General features: G+C 35.3%; 1 protein-coding gene across 5 annotated transcripts in view; it reads right to left on the bottom strand.

Annotated features, from left to right (window-relative positions):
* MAP4K3 (mitogen-activated protein kinase kinase kinase kinase 3) overlaps positions 1-17,438 on the bottom strand; it is a 150,338-nt gene that overhangs the window by 20,144 nt on the left and 112,756 nt on the right. For 3 of the 5 annotated variants that reach the window (XR_010750438.1, XM_066378432.1, XM_066378434.1), the window contains 6 exons: positions 12,500-12,538; positions 12,206-12,259; positions 10,743-10,785; positions 9,041-9,200; positions 6,221-6,333; positions 3,096-3,137 (listed from right to left, as the gene is read on the bottom strand). Coding sequence is in view for 4 of the 5 variants with exons in the window: in XM_066378432.1 (XP_066234529.1) it covers positions 3,096-3,137; positions 6,221-6,333; positions 9,041-9,200; positions 10,743-10,785; positions 12,206-12,259; positions 12,500-12,538 (451 nt within the window). In the remaining variant the exon portion in view is untranslated. The remainder of the gene's footprint in view (positions 1-3,095; positions 3,138-6,220; positions 6,334-9,040; positions 9,201-10,742; positions 10,786-12,205; positions 12,260-12,499; positions 12,539-17,438) is intronic. The other 2 variants (XM_066378433.1, XM_066378435.1) reach the window with 1 other exon arrangement.

The raw sequence follows: 17,438 nt of genomic DNA, 5'->3' as shown, positions 1-17,438 counted from the left end.
TTTACTTAAAAGAGTTGTTTTATTTTTCCTATCTTCTCAGATAAACAAAGCAGTAATAGCAACCAATTCTGCATAATAATCTGTTTATAAAGGTATTATTTACATGTCCCACATCAAGAGCAATATAAAATTTCCTGCTAAGAAGGAATTCATAATCTCTGCAAAGATGAAAAATTTTCTTACTTGGTTCTGTAAGCCTAAAATCATTGAATTTAATATTATAAAGTAAAAGAGGTATGACTGATTTAAAAATTCATATATGTATTCAATCTTAAAACATAGATTCACTTTTAAAAAATATTGAGCAATACGATTATTTTCTCTGGCAGGATTCAATAAAAAAGCTTTCCTCTTTGATGTTGATTATTTATTTATCAAGCCCATTTACAAATCTTTCAGCTAATATCTTATAATGAAATACAGTATCACATCACTCATTAAACTTTTTTGATCTTCAAAGAGTAAAATGTTAACTTTGTAGTTGTTGTTTAGGTTAGAATAAACAAACATAAGAAAGCTATTCATTTAATCACTTTTACTACTAAACGACTGGGAAAAAAAGAATATAAAAAAATTTGGTCAGAAGAACAGCATTGTGCATCACAATATGGGGGGCAAAAGTAGGTTTAAAGTTAGTTGTTTATATAAAAAAATACAATCATAAATAGCCCTGGCCGGTTGGCTCAGTGGTAGAGCGTCGGCCTGGCGTGCGGAAGTCCTGGGTTTGATTCCCGGCCAGGGCACACAGGAGAAGCGCCCATCTGCTTCTCCACCCCTCCCCCTCTCCTTCCTCTCTGTCTCTCTTTCCCTCCCGCAGCTGAGGCTCCATTGGAGCAAAGATGGCCCGGGCGCTGGGGATGGCTCCTTGGCCTCTGCCCCAGGTGCTAGAGTGGCTCTGGTCGCGGCAGAGCGACGCCCCTGAGGGGCAGAGCATCACCCCCTGGTGGGCAGAGCGTCGCCCCTGGTGGGCGTGCTGGGTGGATCCCGGTCGGGCGCATGCGGGAGTCTGTCTGACTGTCCCCGTTTCTGGCTTCGGAAAAATACAAAAAAAATAAAAAATAATAATACAATCATAAATAAATAATAATACAATAAACTGTGTTTCGTGTACACACAACTGTGAACCTACATACTTTTGCCCCATCTGTACTCTGAGAAAACACATCACTTGTTGATTATAATGGAATAAATATATTAACATAAAATAAATAAATCTTAAGATTTTCCTTTTATTCACAGGAACCTACCAACCAGTATTTTAAAGCCTTTCGTACCAAAAGGAGACTGATAAAACATGTTTTTTTATAGTGTAGGACAGAAATTTTATCACTTTACTAACCAATAATTAAGTTATCCTTTAAGATAGCTACCAAAAGTCATTTGCTAAGATACTACTAAAACCCCTAAAAATCCCAATGACAAAATGAGGTTCAAAACAAACTAGTCTCAGCCTTCAGTTGATTTGTATAGCGGTCTTCTCTGGCCTTCCCTATTTATCAGCTCTTCCCTGTGAACTCCAGAGTTCTGTCTGATAGCCAAACAGAAAATTTCATCCTCATTGTGTATATATCTGCTAGACTTGGGAGTTTTTTTTTTGTTTGTTTTTTTCTTTTTGTATTTTTCTGAAGCTGGAAACGGGGCGAGACAGTCAGATAGACTCCAGCATGCGCCCGACCGGGATCCACCCAGCACGCCCACCGGGGGCGATGCTCTGTCCACCAGGGGGCGATGCTCTGCCCCTCTGGGACGTCGCTCTGCCGCGACCAGAGCCACTCTAGCGCCTGGGGCAGAGGCCAAGGAGCCATTCCCAGCGCCCGGGCCATCTTTGCTCCAATGGAGCCTTGGCTGCGGGAGGGGAAGAGAGAGAAAGAGAGGAAGGAGGGGGGGGGTGGAGAAGCAAATGGGTGCTTCTCCTGTGTGCCCTGGCCGGGAATCGAACCCGGGTCCCCCGCACGCCAGGCCGACGCTCTACCGCTGAGCGAACCGGCCAGGGCGGGAGTTCTTTATTTTGTAAGATAAAATATAGTTTAGATTTTTATACTAATTTAAAAGTAGAGTTAAAAAGTAAAAAGGCTAAAAGGCATAGTTGGGAGGCTGAAAACTAGAAAAACTGTGGATATTTAAATTAGTGTTACATAGGTTTTGGATGATAGCTTTGTAAGCATTGAAAATGTAGCTCTATCTGAACTAACCTAAAATTACATGAGTTAATATAATTTTAATCCTATCAGAGACCACATAGTCTAATTAAAAAGAAGACTCCACAACAAAATATACTACAGGACATCTAAGATCTAATTGGAGGGTCTCATTAGAGTTAGATGAAGTTTTGTGATATTGGAGACTACAACCTTTGGGTCTTAGTTCTACTCATGGTCAAAACAAAGAGTTTAAGCCAGATGCTCCCTAAATGTTCCTTCTAGTTTCAAAATTCTATGGATTTGAAAACTGAAAATATGCTAGAAAAAAATGTGTCAAATCACCTGACCGGGTGGTGGCACAGTGGATAGAGCGTCGGGCTGGGATGCTGAGGACCCAGGTTCGAGACCCCGAGGTCACCAGCTTGAGCGCGGGCTCATCTGGTTTGAGCAAAGCTCACCAGCGTGGACCCAAGGGTGCTGGCTCGAGAAAGGGGTTACTTGGTCTGCTGAAGGCCCACGGTCAAGGCACATATGAGAAGGCAATCAATGAACAACTAAGGTGTCACAATGAGCAATGAAAAACTAATGATTGATGCTTCTCATCTCTCTGTACCTGTCTGTCTGTCCCAGTCTATCCCTCTCTCTGTCTCTGTAAAAAAAAAAAAGTGTCAAATTTACAGTCTGTACTTCCTGTTACATCAATGTGCCTTTTCCACTCTTCTTCAATAATATCTTTAAGGAAGGTGTTAATACATTTTGGAATAAAGGAGCTTTAAAATGTATAATTTTATCATAATTTTATTTTGAAAAATGCTTTTCAGATGTGATCAGTTAGTATTTAAATTACCAATCCCATAGATTTTTTTCAAACAGACAAACAATCTAACCAAAGGTGCACATACAAGCAATTATTTGTCATTGTATTTAGTTTGAACACTTGGTAATTATACTTACATGCACTTTAGGTGTTGGGGGTAGACCGTTACTAATAGGCTTCTAGAAGAAAAACACATGCATGATTACACCTCTTTTGTTGCTGTTTGGAATGACAGTATTGTTTTTCAAACACACACATTAGAATAAAATACATAAACATATTTTTTTGTAAAACAAAAAACTGTAGATAAGGCTGAAGCTCCATATAAATCTTCCACAGTCCACTTACTCCTAGTACCTGTGCCTCAAACACCCTTCCAAACCTTTGTCTCAGCAATTATATGCACTCATATTTGTGTACCCTTTCATACATTTTTGTATACATTTATATAAATGTCCCCAAAGAAAACACTATTTTTGTGTGTGTTTAAGAACCTAATAGTTATGAACTCTTGTACATTTTGTTCTTTGCCTTAATGATGGGTCTTGAACAGCATTTCAAATGCATACATATACAGCTGGTTTTTTGTTTTAACTGCAGCATACCACAACTATAACACAATTTAGCGATTCCCTAATTGTTACTGTGAATGGGTTTCTTTTAGGGTAAACTGTGAGAAGTGGAACCACTGGCACACAGCATCTGCACCTTTCACATTTTAGCAGACGCTGCCTGCCACAGTCTTTCAGAGTGCCCCTATCACGTTCAACTCACCAGTGATGTGTGAGAGTCCTGGCTCCTTACTGTCTCACAGATGCTTAATGTTATCACACTGATTATTAAAAACTATTTTCTCAGGGGGTGCTGGGGAAAAGGGGCCAAATACGCAGTGACAGAGGACGGTTTGACTGTGGGTGATGGGCACACATGCAATATATAGATCATGTGCCATGAAGATGTATGTACTGTATATGAAAACTCCTATTAACCAATGTCATCCCATTAAATTTAATTTAAAATAAATGTTTCTTAGGCATTTCTCATTCATCTGCATGACTCTGATTGTTAGAAAGGTTGAGAATCTTTCTAAAAACATCTAAACTGGCTCCCTGTATTTCCTCTTCTGTAAATTGTTTTTTTATTATTATTTTTACTAAATTACTTATATCTATTTGCTGTTCTTGATATAAATCTATATTTAAATACTTTATCTAATATATTTATAACAAATGTGCTCTCCTAGTCTGTCGAATACCTTAACCTTGTTTACAATGTGTTTTATCAATTGTTTTAAGTTTTGATTTACTCAAATATATTCACCATTGGTCAGCATTTACTGATAATTATAAGAGCAAAAATATCACATATGCTCACCTACAATATTCAAAAGTATACCAGATATTTTTCAAACGAGCTACATTCCTGGAGTATATGACTTGTCCCCTAGGGAAGGTATCTCTTTGAAAGACATTATACTTTAAATATAAAGTTTATGCAAGTCTAGACTTCTTTCAAGGTTAATCTTAATAACACCTCTTTAAGAAGTGATATTATAATTCTTTCTACATCTGATATAAATCAGAATTATTTAAATGATATAACAAAAATTAACTAAAAACATAGTATTGATTTCATATGCATGATACAAATACTCTGCGTACTACCACTTATATGAGTAACTATTAGACACTTCTAAATTGACTATATAAAATTTTACTTTGTAGGTATGTTTATGAGAATGTACAGCCTATTACTGCCACCAATTTCTGGTCATTTTTTTCCACTTGGCAAATACTTTATGTATTTATTTTTGTATTTATGTTCTTAAATTATCTTCTATCATCTATCTTATGTGAAACACCATTTTTAATTAGGAATCTCTGAATGTTATAACTGTTAAATTTAAATACTAACAGAATTGGCTGTAAATAATTTCAAGAAGCTGTGCAAATGATAGTCATGTTTCAATATATCATGAACACTGTTTATCCTATAACACAGTCGTGAAATATTTATTTCAGAATAATTAAGATTGTTAGCCTAACAAGTACTTCCTTATACTAATGAAATAAGGTAATAAAAATTTGTTAAAATGTTTGCACAATAAAATATATACAGCTCTCAAAGGTTATTATACTGTTGCAGAGTCATTAGGCTGCATTTTTGTACTATTACATTAGCAGGGCAGCCTAAACTTTAAACTGATAAAAGCAAAAACGCACTGCTCAGTTGAAAAGACTTCATAAAATCCATTTCTGAAAGACATTTTACACTTTTGTTAAAAATGTCAAAAATTTCACAAATTACAATAGATATCCCCAGTCAAATGCCTTAGTTGAATTATAAAAACTAGTATGCCATATTCTATAGAAAAATCTTAATAGTTGAACAGATACAGTACAAAGCCTCTAACAATGCGTACTGTGCAAAACCATAGCTATATGCACATAGATCATATTAAAGGTACTATAAATTTCTAAAAAACTAAGAACTAATATTAGCATACACAAAAACTTAAAAATATTCTCATTTCATGATCTCATTGGCATCTACTAAATTGGGGAATTTAAAGACTTTTTTGTTTTGTTTTAAGTTCTATGACAATAGACAAATGTCTTCTGATGATCAAGAAGAGTATATTCTTTACAAATGTTAAAACATTTTTAATCTGATAAATATTATTTGTTTTAATAGTTCTGTCATGTGTTTTATCTAACATTTATAACAGAAATAGCTGCTACAGCTAATTTCATCTTTCGTGAAGTGATTATCTACTAGAAAATAATTTTTCTTCCTCAACAGCTATTCTGAGTTAAGAGCAGTAACATCACAAATTGCATAGTCTACAGTTAAAAATTTATCCTAGCATAGAAGCTATAGTTTTCCTTATCTGTCCATGTCCTTGTTTCCTAAACTTCTTGAACTTTCTTAAAGTCTTCTTAAAAGCAACTTTTAAGATCAATTCTCATCAATGAGAACAGTAACAGTTATTTCCTGATCACAAGACGAATAAGTATTTACTTGTATGCAGGTCACAAATGGCCTAAATAATTCCAACAGAAAGGTATCATTAAAGTTTACCATAGCAAAGTTACTTTTTTAAAATTTTAAACAATTCATATTATTACAATTAATATACTAAAGTACCAATATAACTAATTATAAAGTAAATAATTGCTGTAGTTCACTAATTATAATTGTAAAACTAAACAGTATAAAAAGAAAATAAATCGAATTAGCCTTTATGAATATAAATACCTACTGGTACATCTTTCTTTTCTTTCCTTGAAAGGTTTGTGCCTCTATGTTCATTCTGTTGTTGATATAATGATCCATCTCGTTCACCATTTAACTGGAAGGAGCCCACTCCATTTCCTTCAATAAGATGTTTAAATATATTAAGAAAGGATTAATTTTCACTGAGAAAGTTATCAAGTAAGAAGGATATCTGTGACAATTTCAGCCTTCATTCAGGATCATTCAACCAGGATATTCAGTTACATATATGTTCTTCTACTTATATCTCTATTTTTTCATACAAGCAAATTTAAATTTAGGTTGTATCTACATACATATATTTGTGTAAAAATGACAAAAATGCATACAGAAGTCAATAGCCTTTCTATATGCCAACAATGAAACAATTGAGAACGAACTCAAAAGAACAATCCCCTTCATGATTGCAACAAAAAAAATAAAATACTTAGGAATAAACATAACAAAGAATGTAAAGGACTTATATAATGAAAACTATAAACCATTGTTAAGGGAAATCGAAAAAGATATAATGAGATGGAAGAATATACCTTGTTCTTGGTTAGGAAGAATAAATATAATCAAGATGGCTATACTACCCAAAGCAATATACAAATTTAATGCAATTCCCATCAAACTTCCAATGACATTTTTTAAAGAAATAGAGCAAAAAATCATCAGATTTATATGGAACTATAAAAAACCCCGAATAGCCAAAGCAATCCTAAAGAAAAAGAATGAAGCTGGGGGCATTACAATACCTGACTTCAAACTCTATTATAGGGCCACGACAATCAAAACAGCATGGTATTGGCAGAAAAATAGACACTCAGACCAATGGAACAGAATAGAAAGTCCAGAAATAAAACCAAAATAAGTCCAAAAATATATAGTCAAATAATTTTTGATAAAGGGGCCAACAACACACAATGGAGAAAAGAAAGCCTCTTCAATAAATGGTGCTGGGACAACTGGAAAGCCACATGCAAAAGAATGAAACTGGACTACAGTCTCCCCCTGTACAAAAATTAACTCAAAATGGATCAAAGATCTAAACATAAGACCTGAAACAATTAAGTACATAGAAGAAGACATAGGTACTCAACTCATGGACCTGGGTTTTAAAGAGCATTTTATGAATTTGACTCCACAGGCAAGAGAAGTGAAGGCAAAAATTAATGAATGGGACTACATCAGACTAAGAAGTTTTTGCTCAGCAAGAGAAACTGATAACAAAATAAACAGAAAGCCAACTAAATGGGAAATGATATTTTCAAACAACAGCTCAGATAAGGGCCTAATATCCAAAATATACAAAGAACTCATAAAACTCAACAACAAACAAACAAACAATCCAATAAAAAAATGGGAAGAGGATATGAACAGACACTTCTCCCAGGAAGAAATACAAATGGCCAACAGATATATGAAAAGATGCTCATCTTCTTTAGCTATTAGAGAAATGCAAATCAAAACTGCAATGAGATACCACCTCACACCTGTTAGATTAGCTATTATTAGCAAGACAGGTAATAGCAAATGTTGGAGAGGCTGTGGAGAAAAAGGAACCCTCATCCACTGTTGGTGGGAATGTAAAGTAGTACAACCATTATGGAAGAAAGTATGGTGGTTCCTCAAAAAACTGAAAATAGAACTACCTTATGACCCAGCAATCCCTCTACTGGGTATATACTCCAAAAACTCAGAAACATTGATACGTAAAGACACATGCAGCCCCATGTTTATTGCAGCATTGTTCACAGTGGCCAGGACATGGAAACAACCAAAAAGCCCGTCAATAGATGAGTGGATAAAGAAGATGTGGCACATATACACTATGGAATACTACTCAGCCATAAGAAATGATGACATCGGATCATTTACAGCAAAATGGTGGGATCTTGATAACATGATACGAAGTGAAATAAATAAATCAGAAAAAAACAGGAACTGCATTATTCCATACGTAGGTGGGACATAAAAGTGAAACTAAGAGACATTGATAAGAGTGTGGTGGTTACGGGGGAGGGGGGAAAGGGAGAGGGAAAGGGGGAGGAGGAGGGGCACAAAGAAAACTAGATAGGTGACAGAGGACAATCTGACTTTGGGTGATGGGTATGCAACATAATTGAATGACAAGATAACCTGGACTTGTTATCTTTGAATATATGTATCCTGATTTATTGATGTCGCCCCATTAAAAAAATAAAATTATTTATAAAAAAAAAAAAAAAAGACAAAAATGAAACACTGAATACGTAACTACTTTCAGGAAAGGAGCAATTTAGAATATGTTATCAAAGACATTTTCACTGCTTTTTAAAATTACTTCTTTTGCATAATACATAAGAAACTTTACAGTATTAAAACAGTATCCTCTCTTATTAATTTGGGCAAATACCCAGCAAATATTGACAGTTTTTAAAAATGATTAAATGACATAAAATGCAGGGGTTAGCCAAAGTATGCTCTTCTTTTTCTAAAACAGAAGTAGCCTAGACCCAAAATACATTTTCCTGTTTGCTCAGAGTTTAATTTCTTTTGTTGCCAAACTATAGGTAAATGATGAATGGGGCACAAACAATTCTCCAAGTGGAAAGGATAGATATGAAATGAGAAACAAGGGGCAAAATACTTCAAACTAGGCCATAGGTAACCCTGTCATAAAAAACTTCAAACCATGAGGCATAAAGCAGAAAACATCGCTGTAAGCCTATGCCTTCCTTCTTACCATTTCAAAGGAATTTCAAATACTCTTTAAAAGAAAGATCCCTTCCATTTTTTTCAATAGTAAGAAAACCTATTTCACCCTCCCTCCCCTCATTACCTAAAGCAATAGGCTTCTGCGGAGGTAATCTGGGAGGTGGGGGTCTAGGTGGGACTTGGGATGGTTTCGCTGGGCTCTCTGACATGGGACATCTCTTGATTGTTCCTTGATTATCATCCTCAGTAGAATGAGTTTCCTGGGGTATGAATATGGACTTAGGCTGAAATACAGAAAAGGAGACCAATGATTAAACATAAAATTATTAATGATTCATCATTAAACATAAAAAATATTAAGTATATTTCTGAGTAAATATTATTACAATAAGAGGCCTTCAATCTGTGTTTACTAGCAGGACTTCAAGGTTATTTATGTAATTCGATTATCTCAGTAAGTGTCTTAAAATTGTACACTAAAATGTTATCTCAGGAAAAAAAAAGAGGTCTCTTTCCATTAATTCTTCACAAGCCTTCCCACTTACACTTGCCAAATAAAAATACTCTGGTGTTTCTTATCTCCAATTTAAATGAATCTCTTCTTATTTTAATATTGAGCTCCTTACAAGGCCAATCTAAACTGTCTCTTTTAGATGACTCAATGTCTTTTATGTTACTCTTTCAGACTGGGGACAGGAGAAAATACCAATTAATGTTTTACCATCATGAAGAATACTAATATAAGATGCCTGAGAAACTTTCTGTTCAGGCAACTGTAAGATGTTCAACCAACAGAAAGAAGGTTTGGAGAACTTTTAAGTTCTTATAAATGTGTCCCTTATTAGGAAGTTACTCAGTACTTATTTCTTTGAAACTCAGATCTTTCTACTTTCTCTAATATAATACTAAACAAACAAGTACAGTATCATTTACCTGTGTGAATTAAGATTGTCTCAAAAGTATGAAGTGAAAACAAAATAAAGTAATAAACTGGATGCCAAGACTGGCTAGACTCCAATTCTCATTTGTAATTCCTGATTTCAAACTTTGTAACCAACAGCTCATTTTATAAACAGTTCATTTTATAATTAAAATTTGCTATGCATAAGCTTATAAAATAAATTTATATTACCATTACCTATATTAATTACTTTTGTCTTTTAAAAAAACTCATCAGTTGGAATTGTTTTATGATGCTTTTATTTGGTAAAAGGATTTCACTGATAAAAAATGGAAAATTACTTACACATTTTTAAAGTACCTTATGAAAATTATATATCTGTGATGATAAATCACTATTCTTTACTCATTTTCAGGACATTAGTTATTAGTAGATTGCAGACACTGAGGGACAAAATCTTATTTAAAATGTAAGTTCTCTGCCCTGGATGGGTAGCTCAGTTGGTTACAGCATCATTCCAATTATGTCAAGGTTGTGGGTTCGATCCCTAGTCAGGGATGGCACATGTAAGACTCAACTAATGAATTCATATATAGTGGAATAACAAATCAGTGTTTCTCTCTCTCTCTCTAAAACTCAATTAATTAGTAAGTTTCCTAACCCAGAGGTAATAATAGTAATCCATTAATAAAGTCATTTTTATACACAAGTTTCTATAATAGAACTTATTTAGAATACAGAAGAAATGGCAAGTTGGATAGTTAAAAAAGACCAACAATAATCACAATTATCTACTCATATTATGATTAGTAACTTCTTCAAGATGTTTATTTGTGGATCTCAAGTGAAAATAAGCTACAGAGTAACAAGTAATACAGTATTAAGCAATCACACACACAAACTCAACAAAAACAAACCTGCCTACCTTTGGTGGCAAAGGAGGTGGAACTTTCGCTTTCATGGTTGAACTATAAAAATATAAAACTTTTGAATTAGAATCTTTATTCTACAAAAAATTTACTAAATTACAACTAAGTTTTCAAAGTATGGAAGAAAAACATAAACAAGTTCCTTTTTTTTTTTACTATGGGCGGTCTCTAGAATATTCAAGTTATGCTGAATGAAGTATTATTCAGAAGTAGCTGAATAGATATGCTTTTTGGTTTCAGATACTATACAGTCATTAAAACTGGAAACAATAACTACAAATACAGTTTTTATCAACTGAAGGTAATTAATGTAAAACATAAGTAATAATTGGTTTAGTTATTTTTTGTAAAATGACATAGTATAAAACATCACAGTGTAATATGTATTTTACTACTGTTAGATATGAAATAGCTCTAATGAACCTCATTAAAAGCTATATATATGGCTCTATGAAATTATACAGAATTAATTTGATTGAAGCCAAGATTCATTACATTTCAGAACTGTAGTTTTTTAGAAAGTTTACAAAACTTAAAAGATGATAGAGCATAAATTTGCTAATGAGAAAACAGGCCCAGAGAAGTTAAGTGACCAGATGCAGGTCACAGAGTACTGAGGGAGAAAGGAAAACCTAGGCCTCCAAGGCCTCACGCACTCTCGTGACTCCACCATGTACCTTTCTTTACACACAGAAAAAGAAAAAGCAGAAGAACGGAATATCAATGCTTACATAAGTAAAATTATTCTCCCTTTAAAAGTATTACATTTAATTCAAAGTATTTATTTAAAATACATCATATAAAATTTAATCAGCCGTAGAAGAAGCTTCTTTGTAGTTGTAGTAATAACTAGAGTAGCTACCAATTACTATTTTACAATCTTAAGCTACAAGATATATTTACTATTATTTTCCCCAAATTTTTTATTATCTAGTGCTATGGACTGAACTATGTCCACCCAAAATTCATGTTTAAGCCTTAAATACCAAATGCAATTATGCTTGCACAGTGGGTTGTAGGAGGTAATTACGTTTAAATGAGGTCTCGGGATTGGGTCCTGACCCAATAGGATTGGTGGTCTTTACAAGACTAGGAAGATATCTCTCTCTGCACACACCAGAAAAGGCCCTGTGAGGCACAGCAAGAAGGCCGCTGTCTACAAGCCAGGAAGAGAGCTCTCATCGGGAACTACACTGGCCAGCGCTGGAGTTTCCACTTCCCAGCCTCCAGAACTGTGACAAATCAACTCTGTTGTTTAAACCACCAGTCTATGGTATTTTGTGAAGGATGATAGAGCTGACTAATACAACTAGAATGAAAAAAAGGGAAGAAACTGAGCTAGAATTCATGATACTATGTTACTAATGATATTAAAATTACTGTCAATATTATGCTGTCCGACTTAAGAAATCAGGTCAAACAACACCTTTTCTTTTACAAAAACCAAAACAGAACTTACTGCTTAGACTCATCGTCATCCCCTTCATCATCTTCTAAATGTGCCACATGCCCTCTAAACATAAAGAAGGATAATTCCATTGTAACCAAGTAAACTACCCCAAAACTGCTTAAGAAGAAATTTTTGAAAACAAAGGAAGGGTTACTGCAAGACAGAATTTTATTTCCACATTTTTATAGAATTCAGAATTAAAACAACAAAAACGATCTTACAGCTATATGACAGAGAAGGGGACAAACAGATTTTATTCATCTGTGACAAAGTATTTAAAGCTTAATTAAAAAGTAATATTACCGTTGATGTAATTCTTCTTCAACAGATTTGAGAAGACTCCTTAAAGGGGGAAAAAAAGTTATGTGAATTAAGTAAGCAATAAGTATATATTTTCATCACTTTAACCTTACCCATAAATTTTTAAGTTGCCTTACTATTTACTAAAAATTTGCTACAATGATCATCTCTTTCTCTCTACCATAAAACATCAAGTTATATTTAACCAAATATTTTCTGTTGCTAATATCTTTATGTATGTATTTTAAATGAGCAAAATAAATCTTATTATTTACTGAAAAATACCAATTCAAACAGAGGACAACCCACCACAAAATGTCACAATAAGACTGACAAAACAATAATTGCAAGGTCATAGTTAGGGGGTTCCAGGATTCAACTTTTACCATTTTCTATTTCTTAAAATAAGGCAGGTGACACGCTTTAAAAAAAATCATGCTATCAGGCAATCCTACAAAATGAAACTCAACATGTTGGCTCTCTCTGCAAAAGCATGCATGCATGTGATGTGAACGCATGAATGTAGTAGCATCCTGCCTTCACAGAAGACGCTCACTTAGCTGAGGCATCTGCTCTCCAGTGGTGTACCGGCAAACACATTTACACTTCTGGGACACTAAACCTGCATCAGACCAGTGCGAGCATTTTATCATTAGGAGCACTTTCTAAACTTTGTATTCAGGAATGGAAGAGAGAACTCATGGTGTTCCTGAGGTCCCTTACTCTTTTCAATGCAAATTCACAAGCATAAAAACACAAGAGCCTTCTTAAAACTAATGGGAAAGAAAGAAATATGGTCACTGAGCTCAAAGTATGCAGCAGAAAATTTACTCTCCTTAAAAATGGTATGGTAGTGCCTTCTAAGCATTTTTTCCTCCTAGAGATATTGGGAAAAAAACTGCCCTTAGAATGATCAAAACATAAAACCAGAGAAACCGAAAGGTAGAGTTAGCTAGAACAAACAACTTAATAGACTTTAGCCATCAAATTTTAATTAGGCTAGAATAATAACAATCTAAGTATTTAAAAAAACAAATTCTAAATCTGGGTCCTATTTTGCAGATTAAAACATTGAGGTACTTCAGTCAAATGTGTGAATTACCTTAGTCACAAAGCTCTTTTAGGCCTACCTCCAGGAAGGCAGGGGCTTCTCTGCCTAAAGGCAGTTGAGCAAAACATGACGGGTCATGAAGCAAAGACAGCTTGAATCTAAGTCCTGTCTCTGCCACTGCACCTTATCGGTCCTTCAGTAACTTACTTTGATTCTCCTATGCTTTAGTTTCCATATCAGTAAAATAGGAATTATAATAGTACTTAATGCCAATGTGTTTATATTTGAAGATATAATGAATTAATATAGGTAAAATGCTTAGAATAGTCATTTAGAACATAATAAGTGTTCAATTAGTGTTTTCTTTATTATTATTGACTAAACAACATTTCTTTAAACCAGCAATTCTCAAAAAGAAATGGGGTCTGGGGATCCTGGGGGGGTCTTGGTCACCTTTAGGAGGTCTGCAAAGTCAAAATTATTTTCATAATACTAAAGGTAACATTTACCTTTTCACTCTTATTCCTTCACTAAGAATGAAACTCTTGAGTTTTCTAGACTAAAAGCGTCATGATATCACAACAGATTAGCAGCAGACACGAGAGACCAGCTGTTTGCTAAGCCAGATAGTAAGGAAATTTGCAAAAAACATCAAGCAATGCACTTTTCTAACTAATATTATTTTATTTCAGAGCTATTCTTCATAAAAATGTTATTTTGGGGTGTCAACAAGTTTGTTGCATTACACTGACCTATATAAAGCCTCTTCTATTTGCTGCTTCTAAGTCTCATGAGAGGAATCACGTGAGATTAGAGGATAGGCAGCACAAAGAGGTGGCATTTGAATTGGTTCTTAATAATAAATAAGAACTGCAATACACAAAAAGTTATGTACGATAAATATTTTGAAAAGTTCTCCATTTAAATTTCTAATGATATAAAGTGATAGTCATAACCTATATAAATAAAAACTCATTGTTTTCAATAGGTTTTTAAGACTGTAAAGGGACTCTGATACTAAAAATTTAAGAAGCACTGCTTTAAACTATTTTTCTAAATTAAACATAGTATCTTTGAACAAACCATGGGCTTTTATATGATTTTAGAAGATGCGTGGCCCCGGCCAGCTGGCTCAGTGGTAGTGCGTTGGCCTGGCGTGCAGGAGTCCCAGGTTCAATTCCAGGTCAGGGCACACAGGAGAAGTGCCCATCTGCTTCTTCACCCTTCCCTTCTTGCTTCTCTCTCTCTCCCCCTCCTGCAGCCATGGCTTGACTGGAGTGAATTGGCCCTGGGCACTGAGGATGGCACTGTGACCTGTGCTAAGGAAAGCCTGGATGCTGAGCAATAGTAATTTAGAACATACTAAGCATACTAAATTACTATTCTAAGCAACGCCCCAGATGGGTAGAGCATCATCCAGTAGGGGACTTGCCGGGTGGGTCCCGGTCAGTTGGGGAGCTAGCAGGAGTCTCTCTGCCTCTCACCACTCATTAAAAAAAAAAAAAAGATGTAAAAAGAAAAACATTTTCTTAAGGATATGGCTATATATTTTTTTTCCAGTAGGGGATATTAGGATTTGAGAATACCTAATTAAGAGGAGAATTTAATGTAGTTTATTTTCAGTTACCATGTTTAACTGAACGTACGTGGTGTTCCACTTAAAAAAAAAAAAATCGGGCCCTGGCCGGTTGGCTCAGCGGTAGAGCGTCGGCCTAGCGTGCGGAGGACCCGGGTTCGATTCCCGGCCAGGGCACACAGGAGAAGTGCCCATTTGCTTCTCCATCCCTCCGCCGCGCCTTCCTCTCTGTCTCTCTCTTCCCCTCCCGCAGCCAAGGCTCCACTGGAGCAAAGATGGCCCGGGTGCTGGGGATGGCTCCTTGGCCTCTGCCCCAGGCGCTAGAGTGGCTCTGGTCGCAGCACAGCGACGCCCCAGAGGGGCAGAGCATCGCCCCCTGGTGGGCAGAGCGTCGCCCCCTGGTGGGCGTGCCGGGTGGATCCCGGTCGGGCGCATGCGGGAGTCTGTCTGACTGTCTCTCCCCGTTTCCAGCTTCAGAAAAATGCAAAAAAAAAAAAAAAAAAATCTTCCTGGGTGTACTAGGTTCTCTAAGAATAAGAGAGGAAGACTGAATAAGAGAACATGAGCCTGATCAGGCGGTGGCACAGTGGATAGAGCGTTGGACTGGGATGCGGAGGACCAGGTTTGAGACCCTGAGATCGCCAGCTTGAGCGCAGGCTCATCTGGCTTGAACAAAGCTCTCCAGCTTGGACCCAAGGTCTCTGGCTCGAGCAAGGTGTTACTTGGTCTGCTGTAGCCCCACGGTCAAGTCACATGAGAAAGCAATCAATGAATAACTAAGGTGTCGCAACGAAAAACTGATGATTGATGCTTCTCATCTCTCTCTGTTCCTGTCTGTCCCTATTTATCCCTCTCTCTGATTCTCTCTCTGTCTCTGTAAAAAAAAAAAAAAAAGAGAGGACATGAAAAAGTAGCTGGTATATGGCGAGAGACCGTATATATACAGAGGTTGGCAAACGTAGCTTTATAGTCATGAGTATGTGATACATGGGTTTATTCTTGCATCTATTATTGTATTATTTTCCATATAAACTACAAACCTACTTTTGCCCACCTCTGTATATTTTATTCATTTACTTGTAAATCTCCTATGTGTTGACTTAGTTAATAAAATTAAAAAAATTCATTAAGTATTAATTAAAAATACAATATATGATTTGCTTTTCAGGCTTTATAAAAGGATATAAAACATGGCTGGATTTGCTAAAACATCCATTTACAGTAAAATACTGTTTCTTGCGAGCACTGGAGAAAATTGTGAGACTGATTTAATCACCAAGGCTGGGTGCTACACAGTAAACAATGTCACTAATCACTAGTCCATTTGGATTCTCCTATTACAGAATTTTTAGAAAGTAATGAACAAAACAAAATAAAAGTGATGCCTTCGGGTACTAAATCAACTTCTAAAATAATTAGAAAATTTGAATAACAAGATTAAAACTGAAATGCAAACAGATTTTATGGATGAAGTGAAAAAACTGATCTGGAAAAAAGTAAAAAAGAAAAAACAGTGCCAAAATATTTAGCATATTTGAATTAGCTAAGGAATTCATGCTGCTGGTTACTAAACTCAAAACTGCCTAACTGCTCAAAACAGTCTATAAAGTACTGCCCTGATTATATTTGAAAATAAAACAAAAACATTCCCATTTCTCTAAAATCAAAGTGCTGTTTTATTCACTTCTATTCACTTGATCTTACAATCAACAATTATTTACTGAGTAAATACTACAAATACGGGCAACTAGTCAGTACTTACTAAACCCTAAATATGCTAAACCGTTTACAATGACTAGTCTCCTTCAGCCCGAAGTAGGTACAGTTATATCCTCATTTTATCAGAGAAATTGAGGTCAATTTCTCAAAGTCTCATAGCTTACAGAAAGAGACAATTATGGCATTTCTACTATTACATTCAATTTACTCTTTTCAATGTTATATAAGTCTTTAAAAGAGAATATACCTTTAGAATTTTTGTTCTACATTAAAAAAATCAGAAATAATTCAGAACTTTCTTTAAAAATAAAATTTTGTTTTAAATAGAAAAGTTGACCCCAATAAAAAAAATCAGAAAGAAAACCACCCATAAGTTAAAATATATATATATTTATTAAAGAAAAAAACAAACCACAACTATCTTATATAGTTCCTGCATGGTCTGGAATAGGTAGAAACCCATAAATGGAAATCTGTCTGCCTGATCACCTATGGAGAAAGCAGGACATCCTGCGAGGTTTAGAACACTGCCTAGCCACGAGACTGAAGCAGACATATCAGTACAGTAAAAGAAGTGCTACATCCATGCTCATGTC

This window comes from Saccopteryx leptura, chromosome 3 (genome assembly GCF_036850995.1).
Source record: "Saccopteryx leptura isolate mSacLep1 chromosome 3, mSacLep1_pri_phased_curated, whole genome shotgun sequence".
Lineage (NCBI taxonomy): Eukaryota > Metazoa > Chordata > Mammalia > Chiroptera > Emballonuridae > Saccopteryx > Saccopteryx leptura.
This window is presented reverse-complemented; position numbering and strand designations above follow the sequence as displayed.